Here is a 14,483-nt window from a genome sequence, read left to right on the forward strand (position 1 = left end):
CAGTACTTATTCAGGTTGGAAAAAACATGTACTTGTTTGCGCTGAATATTTGCACCTGACGACAACCTATGCAACATAATTTGATGTAACAAAGTTTCAATATAGGGACCGGGCAGCTGGACGGGTGGCGCCACCACTCGGCGCTCCCCTCGTCAGTGGAATGAGCCGGTGCATTGGACTACACAGCCTCCCGTTGTTTTTGTCGTGTTTGCTTCGGTGCTTTGAATGTTTTGGTGGTGTTGTGAGCGTATATGTGCGGTGAAACAAAGTCTATACTGATGTGTTGGGTTCTTAGATGCAGTAATGACTACGTAAACTTGTCGGACGCTTCTAAAGTTGAGTATCGGCTGCAATGGCATGAGCGCATTTTGCAGCGATCTGCGCTTGGCTACACCCGTTCTGAGTACCAATAAAACTACTATTATTAGTGTTATTTTCTTCTTAAAGGCACTAACGGCTACGCAAACTTATTGGATGCTTGTAAGGTTGGGAATGGGCTACATTGACACGAGCACTTTTTGCAGCGTTCTGCGTCTGGCTCCGCGCGATTTGAGTAGGAATAAAACTATTAGCAATATTATTATTCATTTCTACCACTTTAAATTATCTTCACTGGTTTCAATGACTATAGGGTTTCCACGCCAGCCTTAGCACTGGGATACCTCGATACGTGTGCTTTAAATAGAAAGGCACCTGCATACGAGATGGATTGCCGTGTAGCCGTAGAAATGTTGCGGTAGTTTACACGTTCTGTAACCGTGAGCTTTGTGCCTTCGGTTTTGGTGAGCGACACTGTGACAGCATCGTAGCCTGAAAGCCGAAGTGTAAATCCCACATTTGGGTGCTCATTTTATCAAGAGCCAAAGTTATTCACCAACTCTAAAGCCCAAGCTACAAACCATCCACCATCCCTCCTCCTCCTCCTGTTTTACCACCTGCGTAGAATAAAGGCTGGCACCGATAGTCAAAAAAGTGGCAGCGTTAACGTCAACCGGTGCTTTTTAATGCTTAAGTATTCTTTACAGTACCTAAAAATCGTGTAATGCCTGGTGAAGACATCAAAAACGCGCGATTAGTTGCCTCAAATATGGGTGCATCAGCCCGAGTCCTCCAGCGCAGACACATTTCCGACACGCTGGACAAAGTTTAGATTTGGAGAGGGGGGCATGGAAGTTCAAAATTAAACAGCAATATCATCTAGCCCTCCGTCTAATGATTATGATGGTTGAATGCAAAGCTTTCTTCCTGCGAAATCGAATGGGAAATGGTCAAACTCAATGACGCTGCGATCAAAAGACCAAACAGCGTGCTGGTCAAATTCGACGCTCAACTAGTCAAAGTATAAATCCAGAAGGCAACCAAGGAAACCCATACGGTAGAGCTTTGCGATAAGCCCTCATCGTCGTTACACAAAGGTGTGCATGATTTTTCAAGCGTAGGTGGCAGCTTGTAAACAGACCGCAGCATTCAGTTGTGAAGCTGAGCTACAGGTTTCGGGCACCCTCCTGTCTTGCGTCCTTCAGCCATGCATGAATTGGTTTATGAAAAACCATTTACCAACTAGCCAGCAAACATTGCAATTCTTGTAAAGAAATTAATGCGTCTCCAGGACAAGCAATAACGTTCTACTATCATGCGGTATTTATTCTACCAAGCATTCCCGATGACTCTAGTAAGAGCATTTCTGTGAAATTAAACACGTTTCAGCCGTAGGTAATGAAGTTGCGGAAGCGTTGTCCATCACAATTTCTGTTTTGGGGTAAATCTTAGAAGACACCTCCCAACTTAGTCTTTCGCTTGTGCACGACGTCGACGCCGTTTCGTCATCAACTGCCAAAGGCCAGCGCCGCAGCATTCCTAGATCGGTTGCACACACCAGCTTTGTGGGAGCATTTAGCTGCAGTATACTCCTCGATACGCGAAACTGCATGCAGGCATCAAAAAATTGCATGAAACAACGAACTTTCACTTCCAGCTTGACTTCCGGCTTGGCGCATTGAGCGTCGTCTGCTATTTGTAAATACTGAGTATGGGCGTAAATCACACACATGGCATGCCTCGTAAAGGTCACATCCACGCTCAAGATTTACCGATCTGAAAAATGCACGTGGGGTTACGTACGCTTTGCAAGCCGCACCGCAAAAAAAACGACAGAATGCCATGCACAGTTACGCTGCGCTGACCGCCACCGGCATTCCACTGACGAGCGGTTCGCCACGGGCGGCGCTGTTCGCTGAAGCGACGGTGGTGCCATACAACGGCCGCCCGGTCCCTATAACAAAGTGCCATTTTGTACGACTTCGTTACATCGAGGTTTAACTCATCCCATCAATCAACTCGAATCGCGTCAAAATAAAGCTACAAGATTTATTATTTTAAGTACCGTATTTACACGATTGTAGGTCGACCCCTTTTATTCAAATTTGACAATCCATTGTGGGGGGTCGACTTCGAATCAAAGTCGAACCGTTTACCGCTAGTAACGGCAAGAGAAATGAGAAATCGGGGGTGCTACGAGGTGGGGACAGCTTTGCACTCTTGTTCCCATAATTATGGTCTAAAGTGTGAACCGCATGGGGTGTTTTCTGTTTGCGAAAATGCGCTGTACTGCCGCTGCCGCGAATACCACCCGCATGCTGCGCGCTAAGCGATCGGTGGCGGCAACATGGCAGCACCAGCCACGAAGAGGTGGGCGTAACTCCAGCGACCGCTTCTAACCGCTCTCTAAGATATCACTGAAGGCACAAATGAAGACGTTTGTGCAGGAAAGGAGCTGATAATGTGGTTGAAAACGACACTATAAAGCATTATCCGCACCGCTAGGGAAAGCGCCAATCAAATATCCGTCACCATGGTAAGCCTAAACATCTTCGGCGGCGCCAGCCGTCTGTCCCGAGCACTATCAAACTTCCACCATGATGAGCGCGCGTCGTCAGCCTCCTCCCGCTCCCGCGCTCGGCGCGCATTTTACCGAGGTAGAACTGGTAGAATTTAAAAGCAGTAGAAGGTGCCGCGCGCGCGGATATTCGCCGCGGGCGTGAAAAAGTCACCTGCGCAACGCCGACGCGCACGAATCGCGTGCAAAAACGCGTCAAGAAGTGTTTCATTCAACTCTAATAAACAAAATGAGTACAGTTGAACCTCGTTATAAAAGACATGGATGTAAAAGACAAATGGGTATAAGAGACACTATTCACCCACATGGTTGGCTGCCCTATCTTTCCCATTAAATTGACCTCTTTTATAACCGACATCGGATGTGGAAGATTGGTTATAAGGGACAAGTCATTCTTGAACTTTAATCGATAATCTCGCTTGTAACAGACATTTTAACTTCAGATGCAGTGCCACCAGTCACTAATTACAGTTGCTTCCATTCTGGAAACACAGGTGGACGACAGACGCCTGCAGTCGCTATTTATTGTAACTTCAGCAAACACAAAGTGGTTCAGTCAGTTATGAAATGACGATGAGAAGCCCTGCCAATAGAAATGCTACTTAATTAAAGAAGTGGTTGAAGCTTACTGCCATCCATTGGATGGAGCGCGATCGCACATGCAGGCTCTCCCACTCGCGTAGCTCCCAATCAAGAAGCATCGCAGATGTTGGGTCCTGCAAGCGTAATGAATAGCCTGAGCACACAGCGGAAGAAACTGTGCTCTCTGACTATTCATCAAGCCTGTGAACTCAACATCCACTATTCATCTTCCACAAACAGGGAAAGGAAAAAAAGCTTGTAGAATCGGTTGTAAAAAACAGTGTAAATACAGTCATTAAGCAAACAAAGATTCAGAACTGTTTCATAAATTTTCGGGGCCAAACATAAATTAGAATGAATCTTTTGAAACATGCTGTAGCGTTCTTTTGAGCTTATTTTAGTCATACAATGCCAACATTGAACTAGGATCTGATTAGTAAGTTAAAACATGGTTCCCTGCTTATAAGAGACATCTCATATAAGAGACAGAAACTGCTCCCCGGTACGTGTCTCTTATAACGGGGTTCAACTGTATTAGTGAATCCCTTGATTCAATGCACGGTGCTAACGTAGCCCATATCATATCACATTGTTCAGTACACTTCCAAACGCGTTGGTGAGAGGTTAGTCGCTCAAAAGTAAATCGCGCGCGGCCGGTTCCGTCAGCCGCCATGTTGTTTGTTTTGGTATCGCGTGGCAGTGGCCGCTGCCGGTTGCTTCGATGGTTGTCATCTCGCAGTGAATGTGTTCTTCCCGCTCAACCCACAGCGAATGGTTATTCTAGGTGCTTATACAAAAGCTTTTCTTTCTTAACATCTACCGCGCATACTGCGAGCGCACGGCTCTTGCGGGAGCATTGATCATTGATGGTAGAGCCGCGGTGTGGGTTGACGGAAGAGCTTCTCTTTGTGTTCTAGAAACTTCAACAGCGCGAACTGACAGGATGAAAGACGAGAGACACAAACGACGTAGACGGGCGCTGCGTGGCCTCCGCAATCTGCTGCCGGCGGCGCCTGCGCGATTTGCTGCCGGCAGCAAATTGCGGAGGCTATGCTTTGTGATACAATTTTCTAGGCGGTGCTCACTTTTTTTTTTTTTTTTTTTTTGAGAGATGCAATTTCGGGGGGTCGACCTACATTCGAGTCGACTTACAATCGCGTAAATACGGTACTCTTACAACGTCAGCATATCGGCACTGAAAACAGAATCCGGTTTGTCACTGCTTGCATTCCTTCACCACATTGCTAGTCTGCTTTTTCCACGAGTTCTTTTACAGGTAACTCAGAAAGCCACCATATATTCTCCCCTCACACGCGTCTCCAGTACCACGGGTCACTCGCAACAAGTTGCGCGCCCATGTTTGTGCACCACCACTTTTTCATCTTCAGCCTGTTTTCATACAGCAAACGACCGGAACAGCCTTTCTAACGAAATCATCACTATAACCTGCCCTTCCACATTTTTGAACACTGTCGCGCATTATTACCTTGCACTGTAATAAAATATGGCCCTCAACTTATGTAATACCCCTTATGTGCCCTTATGTAATACCCTTATGTAATGCCCCTTCAATGGGGTGTTTAGAGTAATAAAATGAAATGAAATGAAACCTGTACCGAGAACTAATGAACTAAATCTAGAGAGAAAAAAAGAACTTGTTTCTGGGATCTATTTAGGCCTGCCTATTCCAGTTCCAATTGGGCAGCTCTTTCAAGCGTCACCTGTTGTTCTCCTTGTGCACAGTCCAGAAGGAGACGTCGGCCAGGGGGAAGCAGGCACGCACAGCCTGGTGCGAGGGGTCCAGGATCCTGCACACCACGGGGCAGAGAGGGAGAGAGAAGGCACAGGGCTCCTTCCTGTTCCCGAGAAACTGGCAAGGACGCACTAGTCGGACCCAGTTATAATCGCATTTAAAAAAAAAAAAAAAAGAGAGAGAGAGAGAGAGAGACACTTATGAGTTCGATATGTGGCCTACTTTGACATTAATGTGCCAGAGAATGGGACGATATAAAAACACACACGATCTGTGCCTGCACTGAAAGTGGCCATCAAGTACCTGCTGTGGAGGCTTAGAAAATGCCGTCGTGGGTGCACCCCTCCCTATTGTTGCATTGCTCTCAACATTTGCATCATTCATGGCGACACCAAGACAGCAACCAAAATTGTCTATACAGGCATGGGCTGACCGGGATGACACGAACGCAAGCTTTCAGTTAGGCCTCGAACAAACTATGTAACACACACAAAAAAAAAAGCTTGAAGAGGACAAAGCTGCGGCGCCACCACTGCTGTCCTCTAGCACCTGTCCTGCACATCAAATTTGCCAGTGTCACAGGCACGGATGTTGTAGCAGAGTTACTTGGTATAGGAGTTCCGAAACTCCCCATAGGCCCAATGCATCAAAAAGTGGCCCTACGATTAGTCCACTGTTCTGAATTTCCCATACAGTGGCGCCTACTTGTGGCCACAAAACAAACTATATAACGTCGTTCGTCACTCGGCGACCTAGGCGAAAAATATTATTTGGGTGCTTACGTGAATTTGTTGTGCCGAGGAAGTCCAACATGCTCAACCACGCAATTGCTTTATATGCATGCGAACCAAGAGTAGTAAAAAAATGCAACCATGTGGTCAGCGAGATGTGTCATCACGTGTGCATTGTCGTCTGCTGCTTGTCACCCGCGGTCTTTCGGCAGCAAGTTAAAAATTTGCTTTGACAGATTTATGCAAGCTTGAAAGGATTATTTAGAGTCACTTTATCAACTCCTGGATCAGGTTTGGCATACAGTGTGATGCAGGCCGAGCGACAACTGCAAATTTAGTACTTCAGACCGCACCTGCGTTGTGCCAGAGTGCCCGCACAAGTGCCAATCGGTCGAGGTAGTTGCGCAGACGCAGAAACAATCGAAACGAAAAACCGCAGTTCTAAGTTATTATTTTTGTTATTTTTGTAATACTTTTCTAAGTTATTCATTGCTTTCTTGCAATGAATAACTTAGAAAAGTACAAAAATAAAAAATTACGCCGCTTTAAAACAAAATTGAACATTAAATTGTCAGTTTGATTAATTAGTTTCTTTTTTGAATAGTGCGTGCGGTGGCACAACCGCACGCACGATCCAAAGCAGGGGGGGGTCCAGGTGCGGGCCGTTTTTTGAGGTGGAGTTTCGGAACAGCCTATATCACAGAGTTCTGGGTTGTAGGCCTTGCACTCACTGCATCGATTATTAACAGGCTACCCACGCTTTTAAGAATCTACCTTAAGAACACAAAGTCCCTGCTAAGCCCACAAAAAGCTTCACTACATAAATATGTTGGCAAATGCGAGTTTGTTGCATCATCACAGCCATCACCGTCATCATCATCAGCCACACCAGCAGCCTATTTCCACGGCAGGGTGATGGAAAAATTTACTTTACATTAAAGTTTGTTGGCCCAAATTTTTTATGTGACACTACATTTTGCATGGGGACTGACTGCCCTGAACTAAGTGCCCTGTGAGCATTACTTGTATGAACGTTGTGAACCTCGAGCTGGTAGATGTTTGAGCGGTGGGAGCGAAACAGTGGCAGAAAGATGGAGCCACAAGGGCTCAAAATAACTGAGCGTCCGTGGCACCCACGTACACACAAAGCTGAATGAGCACGGGTGTGTGAATATTTGAAACTCGAAATAGCCAACAAAATATACTTCTTTTGAGATCACATCAAATGCAGTGTACACCATTTACAACGCAACCGCTTACAGTGCGCATCCGGATATAACGCGGGGTTTCCCTAGCCACCGGCAGGCCTCCCATAGAACTCAATACATAAGCATGCCACTTAAGACATGGTTGGCCAAAGCCCAATACCGTTTATACGTAGTGCGGTTTTTCAGCAGGTCTGCTGATCCGACTAGTGCAGCTGGGGAGTCATTTTAGGGCCGCAAAATAAAAAAGAAGAATGAAATCAGCCATGTGATGCAGTGCGCCCCCATGTCCTCTAACTTAAACCGGCTGAGATACTACCTGCCTACGAGTGTAAAACGTCAAGTTTATTACGCGCTTTTTCATTCGCGATTAAATTATTGCTCTTTAGTGTGGTCCACCACAACGCAAACAAACCTAAATAACCTCACAATACTTCAAAAACGAGCCATACGTGCAATTGCAAACCTAAAGTATTCTGCAAGCTGCGCAGCATACTTTAACAAACATGAAATACTACCAGTACGGCAACTTTACACCCAAAAATTATCCCTAGAAGTACTCCGCCAGTATAATACTAATGAAACATTGTTTGAGTTGAACTATCATGTACATAGAAGTCCGTACGAACTGCGAACGTGCTTGATAGAACAATGCCGTTCCCGGACAGGCTATGGGTATGAAAGGTTAAAATGGCAGATTCCTCACCTCCTCAACCAGTACCCTGATATTCTTGACATCATTCGATATCGTAGCCCAAACAAAGTATCTAAAGTTATGAAAGAAAAATTGTTGAGGCAAATAAAAATTACCGGTGACAGCAGTTGTTAGCGCTCTAACTTTGTCACTTTCCAGTGCCTGAAGGATGTGTGCATTGTGATTGCTTTGTTTCTTGTTTTGTTGGTTCCGATATCAGTTGTGTATTCATATTTTGTTCTGGTATGATTACGCCAGTGCGAACCTTTTATTTTATTTTGGCAAACGGATGTAACTCACTTTTTGTATTTTTTGTTTTGTCTATTTTTATTATCTTCTTCCTCTAATTGTTGTTCCTTGTGATCCCGCTGCTCCTCTGATTGTTACGGGTGGCAGGGCCCCGCCAGGCAGTTTTGTTTGCCTTTTGCCATGCCATCCAAGGCAGTTTTGAATTGTCTAAAATAAACGGATACAACAACAACAACAAAGAAAAAAAAAAGCCCCCTTTAATTCGCGTGTACTTGACAGCCCGGACTGCCCTTGCTTGATGCACCTCCTCGTGCAGCAAGTTGTTTCTACTTGAACGTTGTGCAGATAAGCAACCGCCCTTCCCCGTTCCGAACATCAGGAGATTGCGAGCCATGTGAAGCCGAAGGTTTCTACTACTTGTACGTTGTGCTTATCAAACAACCACCCTCAACACTGCGAACGCAAGTTGGGGTGAAAAAACAAAAATCCTGCTAGCCCCATGGCATCCGTTATGGCAGAGACATTAAGAAACACAGCTGTGCTTCCTCAAAACACAAGCAAAAAAGAAGTTAAAGCCGCGCTCGCCGTTTGTAAAACCGTGATTGCGGTTTGCAAGACCCCGCAGCAGCGGGTGATATGAAAGAAAAAAAAAAAAGGCAAAATAAAGACCGTGCCTCTGTTTTTAAGCGCCGTGCATTATAGTGATGATAAACAAAGAATGACTTGAAAGGTAGGACGAATGTGGTTGTATTGATGTGGTTGCATGTTTTGCTTATAGTACGTGGTACCGCTTATACTGTGGGTTTTCGTAGCTCCCGCAACATACATTATATTAGCGGTCTACACTGTAGCAGTGTTTGAAAACTGCCAATATTTTCAAGGTATTTTAAAGCCTGAAAAATGAAAACAGACAGTTGTTTCAGTGCAAACATAAAATTGCACTTAACCGTTGCATATCCCTTGCAACAAGTTAGGCTGAGTTAGGCATTGGATGTACTGCACTCGAGTGCCTACAACCACCACCAAAATGCACTGGTTTCCCATGAGAGCAAGTGGCAACAGATTCACCTACAATGCACCAGTTGCATTTGAGCAGAGGGCAAGAGGCAGGCGCTTGTGTGTCTTCTGCCAATGCCACCCTCATGCATCTCTTCTTGCGTACCGATTATGTGTTCCTGTTCAAAGGGCCCGAGTCAACACTTTTCAGATAAGGATTCCCTAGCTGCACACTTCTAAAGTCCCCGGTTTCCTGATGAAATTATGTGCACCATTGATTTTTTTCTGAAGCCTGTAAAGTCCCTCCTTTTTTTTTCTATACAGGCCTAAAGGGGGGACACTGGTCTTAAAACAACTTCTTTTAATTTTCAAGTGAAGTGTGTGAAATTTGTCAGCCTTGCTGCTTTTCCCTCACTGATTTCAAATACCGTACTTACCCGATTTTAACGCGCCCCCGATTCTAACGCGCACCCGATATTCCTGTCTAAAAAACCGAAAACACTTGCACCTCCGATTTTAACACGCATGAAACTTGAGCAAGAAAAACGAATGCGAGAGAAATGGGCAATTTATTTCCCGAAGTAATCTCACTCTTCTCACTCCTCGTCGCTCTCCGCTGACCACAACATCTCATCCTTGGTGCCGTCAAGCGCGCTCGCGATGCCACTTCTGAATGAACGTTCAACCATGGTCGATGGGATCGTGGCCCACGCCTCGCACGCCCATCCGGCGAGTTTCTCCAGAGGCGCACGCCTCAGCCGACCGCTCGTTTTGAACGCGTGAGAGCCGCTGCTGCCATTACTGTTATCAAGCGCGCAAGTGGAACGATTTGACGATTTTTCTGAACATCGACAGAAAAGCCTCCGCACCTATGCTTCCGGCGTCCGAAAAACATGGAGGAAGAAAAGTCGTTTCTAGAAGCTTTGACACCATCTAGAGATGGCGATGGCGATGGGTGGGACGAAATTTCCGCTGTTTTGGCTTCGCATCTGATTCTAACGCGCATACGATTTTTCGGCCTATTTTTCCAGAAAAAAAGTGCACGTTAGAATCGGGTAAATACATGCCATTTTTTTTTTCAGCTGGTCAATTAGTTCCAGAGATAATTAGATATAATTATCCATTTTTGGTGGAACAATAAGCAAAGCAGTGTTGGTCATAAAACTGTAATCTTTGTGTTTTCTAATACTAGGAACCCTGGTGAATGCAATAATCACAGCAGTTTTTTGATGCATTGGTTGAAAATAATTTTACAGCTCATTAAACTTTGGCGGCACCAGTGGCAAGGAACCATGTTGAGTGCCCATTCCAAACACCGAAGTTTAATGAGCTGTAAAATTAGTTCCAGGTGACGCATCCAAGAAGCGGTTCGATTATTGCCTTCACCAGGGTTCCTAGTGTTGGAAAACACAAAGATTACAGTTTCACGACGAACGCTGTTTTGCTTATTGTTCCTCCGAAAATGGCTAATTATCTCTACTTGTTGTAAAAACTAATTGACTGACTTAAAAATAATGCCATATTTGAAATCAGTGGGAAAAAAAACAGCAAGACTGGCAAGTTTCACAGAGTTTACTTAACAATTAAAGGAAGCTGTTTTAAGGGCAGTGTCCCCCCTTAATAAAAAAACATTCATGCTTAGACAACTAGGTAATGCTTTATTGACAAGAGGGCGCTGATGCCACGGCACTAAAAAATCCGCGCACACAGCCTGAACTCTGTGCCTGGGAGAAGAAAGAGGGAGTGGAGCAGGCACCTGAGCTCCTTCTGGCTGACCAGCATGTGGGACTCGGCCATCTTGAAGACGTTGTGGGCCATGCGTGCCGCCAGGATCAGCCGCATGGTCTCGCACACCAGCTGGTCTCCTGCAGATGATGGGAAAGGGGGCACCACGCGTACCGCTACACTGGCTACCAGGGGAGTACCGACCGCAGTGCAGACGACGGTCACGCAAGACACCGAAGTCGTCGCGAGCCGTGTTCAAACATATGAAAATACGGAAAAGCAGGCAGCTAAAGGAGATGCAATCTTAGGTGCACAACAAAGTGCAATAAACAATTGCGCTTTTTCACTATCTTGCAGCCTAGCAGAATCACAACTGCTTGGCTCATTCTTTGATTGCCACTGGTTTGGCATATTAATGTACTTTTGGTCCCACAAATCTGCAGCCTGCACTTGTAGACGCGCATACGAGGAATTTAACAGGGTTCTTTTGTACAGAGACACTTTGAACACGAAAGGTTCGGGCAGACCAGATATCATACAAGCAGGGCATTCATGAACTTGTTATGACAGATTCAAGTGCCGCTCTCGGTAGGTAAAAGGGATCTAGTTTTAGAAAGGTCAAAACCTTTTGTCACAAGGAAAAAAACAATGAGACAAGTAAGGAAAACATAATCTTGCCAAGGCCAGTGCACGAGGCTAGCTTGTAGTTACGATACAGATGTGCAACGACAAAGTATATGCATGAGGCTATAAAAGACATCATCCCTCCCCTACTTCCACTGAGTCGGTGGTAGCGACAGGAGGGCCGTGTGCATGCAGATACAGTAATGACCACAGCCAGTAAAGAGTACAAGCTAGGCGCAAGGAGGGAGTCTTGTGTGGGGGCATAGATGTTGCACAATGTTTTGCATCTGAAACCTAAATATACGTGCACTGGTGTTTACAGCATACCCAGCTCCATGACATGATCGGATCTTGCCCATAAAACTTCATGAGCTTGTCCAGTTTTTTTAGCTGATTTCAAATATCCATTTACTTTTAATGTGAGATAACTAGCTTCCAACTTAATTAAAAATCTGGCTTGACTGTTCTTGAGAACAATAGTGAGAAAAAAATATCCAACAAAAATTCCCAGCAAGGCATGAATAGACACCAGAAGTTGTGGAGAAAGAAATGTGGGAAGCAGTTTTTTGTTTTGCAATCACATGCAAGTTTATGTCGATTCTAGCTTCTAGGTTTGAAGTACATCTGCTAACCAATTAAAAACAATGCTAGTTAAACAACTACTGAAGTATAAAATGCAAAATCTGCTTCCCTTACTGCATGGTTTAAACATTCACCTTCCCAGCGCAAAATAAATGATCTTCCTAGCTGCACTACATGCTGGGACGTACCTCTCGAGAATTTCCTGTCACTGTGATACCACTTGTGAGGAAAAAAAACGGGGAATTATGGAAAAATTGTCTTTTATAAGTACCTGTAGCTGTTGTTCCAAGTACGGAATTTTCGGAGGAAAGCTGTGCAAATCAAGAAAAAAGAAAAGTGATACCTAAAAAAATGCTTTTTTGGGCAATTTTTTGGTCCCAAACACCGATGTGCATTGTGCTCCCTTAAGTACTACCAACTGTCCCTCCCCCTCTCTTTTTCTCTGCACTATGGAAGTGGATGAGCTGCCATGTTTCGTTCAAACGTTTCTGCCGTCAACTCTGCTACCGCGCTTTCACGGCCCGTTGGCACACTGGCTGGTGCTGTGTTATTACTTTGCTTCCCAAGCTATTTCTAAGCTCCTCCTATAGTGATAGTGCTTTCGTCCGACGCATGGCGGACACGATCCTTTTCCTCGCTTTCTTCAAGCCACTAAAGCGGAACTGCCGTAATGATATTTTTGATGGTGAATGCTCAGCCACCACCCCTTGGTAATGCAACCGCATCATCACGGCGCGCCGATACCTCCGTTGTTATTTTGCAGCGCACAAAGTTGGTGTGGACAGCCAATGAGCGTTAGGAAAACGTGTATAGGAATGCACGTATTTCCTTCCTGTGGCTGTTCTCGCCAAAAGAGAGAGAGAGAGAGAGAAAAAAAAAAAAAAAACAGCATTGGAGATAGAAGGAAACAGGTCCAGTGGAAGCGGAACTAGGCGGCGGCACTCTTGAAAGGACGGCGCCACTTTAAAAAGGTGGCTTTGGACGTAATGGAGGGGCTTTAGCTTCAGTGGAGTGATGCACCACATGAGCTATTGCCATTCTTAACTTGTTAACTTGTGCCCGAGTACGTACAGTTGAAGCTCGTTACAACGAACACTGATATAGCGAATTATCGGCTATAGCAAACTGAATACAAACTTTGGTTGCTCACGCTTCATTTCAATGACACTTCTTTCGTCTATAACGAAAGTGAAACTGTGAGAGGCGCGTGCACTACAAGATATAGCGAAGGAAGTTTGACCAGTAGGCTGAGAACCTACGTGTAAAAACTCCCGGTGTTCGAAACTGCAGAAGTAGAAAAGGCCCCTTTGTTTGGGGACGCTGCGGAAAACTTCATCCTGCTGAGTGCTGTAAGCAGCCAGCAGACAAAGATCCCATCCTTCCTCGAAAAGATAGGAATGCAGGCCTGTTTTGTGGGATGAACTTGCTGTGTTGTAATTTCTCGCTTCAGGTACTCGGTCATTGAGGTCGAGATGCCACAAAGAGAAAAATAAGGTTTACCCTATCTAACCTTTGTCTAGCATCGTCCTGTGATTTTCTTAGTCGTGTGGCCCGTCTTTTGCGCTAGTAGTACAACGTATCCAGTAAGGTTTACCTTGTTTATAGTAGGTTCGAAGATTAAAATAATGCATTTTCGTGTCAAGGATCTTTGCGGGAGCCAGAAAACCGATTGGTTTGAACCGATCTTTAGCTTTACTGTTGCAGTGAGCATCGGATATAACGGACTACATAAATTACTGTCCCGATAATACTATAACGAGGTTCGACTGTAGCCCTGGTGACGAAACCAGCCGCTACCAAAACCTCAACAGCCACAGAGAAGGCACTGTAAGTGATGCGGGGAGGAAGAGGCGGGGAAGAGGCTCACCCCTGTCACAGGGCACCTGCATGGAGCCAAGGAAGCGCACGGTGAAGGCCTCCCAGAAGGAGCACGACGCATCCTTGGCCGACTCCATGGTGATAGAGGAACCGCACTGGTCAAAGGGGTTGATGCGCCTGCACCGGGGGAAGAGGGGGGGGGGGGGGGGATGAAGCGACGACGCGCTGAGAAGCCGATCATGTGTGCCACAGCAACCTCTGCCCCATGCTGGAACAATCTAAACGGCACATCACCTCAACCCTCGCAACACCAAGGGCAGATGGCAGTGCTTGAAAGATGTCCGGCAGAAAAGGGCGAGGCGACATCACCACACAGAAAGGGCGGTTACGATGACTTTGTTACAACCACAACTGTGTCGCACCATTTCTCCGTAATGAGGTTTAACTTGGTTTAAAAGAAGCACCCAAATCGCCACTCTTGGTAGACTGGTCCAGGCTTGGACTGAGGACAACTCCAAGAGACTCAAGATGCCTCTGTTGAGACAAGGATATGCCCCACCAGCTCCCCCAAGGCAAGAGAGATGAGGCTAGAATCTTTCCTTCCCACCACCTACAGAGTTCTATTCTG

The 14,483-nt window shown here is 45.7% G+C and overlaps 1 protein-coding gene across 2 annotated transcripts in view; it reads right to left on the minus strand.

The window, feature by feature from the left end:
* The window catches only part of LOC144153647 (DCC-interacting protein 13-alpha-like), a gene marked incomplete at its 3' end in the record, with an annotated part of 74,376 nt that overhangs the window by 8,257 nt on the left and 51,636 nt on the right, over positions 1-14,483 (minus strand). For both annotated transcript variants that reach the window (XM_077685302.1, XM_077685301.1), the window contains 3 exon segments: positions 5,200-5,286; positions 10,863-10,971; positions 13,905-14,032. In XM_077685302.1, the coding sequence (XP_077541428.1) occupies positions 5,200-5,286; positions 10,863-10,971; positions 13,905-14,032 (324 nt within the window).

This window comes from Haemaphysalis longicornis, unplaced genomic scaffold (assembly GCF_048455015.1).
Source record: "Haemaphysalis longicornis isolate Haplotype H1 unplaced genomic scaffold, Haemaphysalis longicornis Haplotype H1 scaffold_9, whole genome shotgun sequence".
Taxonomy (NCBI): domain Eukaryota; kingdom Metazoa; phylum Arthropoda; class Arachnida; order Ixodida; family Ixodidae; genus Haemaphysalis; species Haemaphysalis longicornis.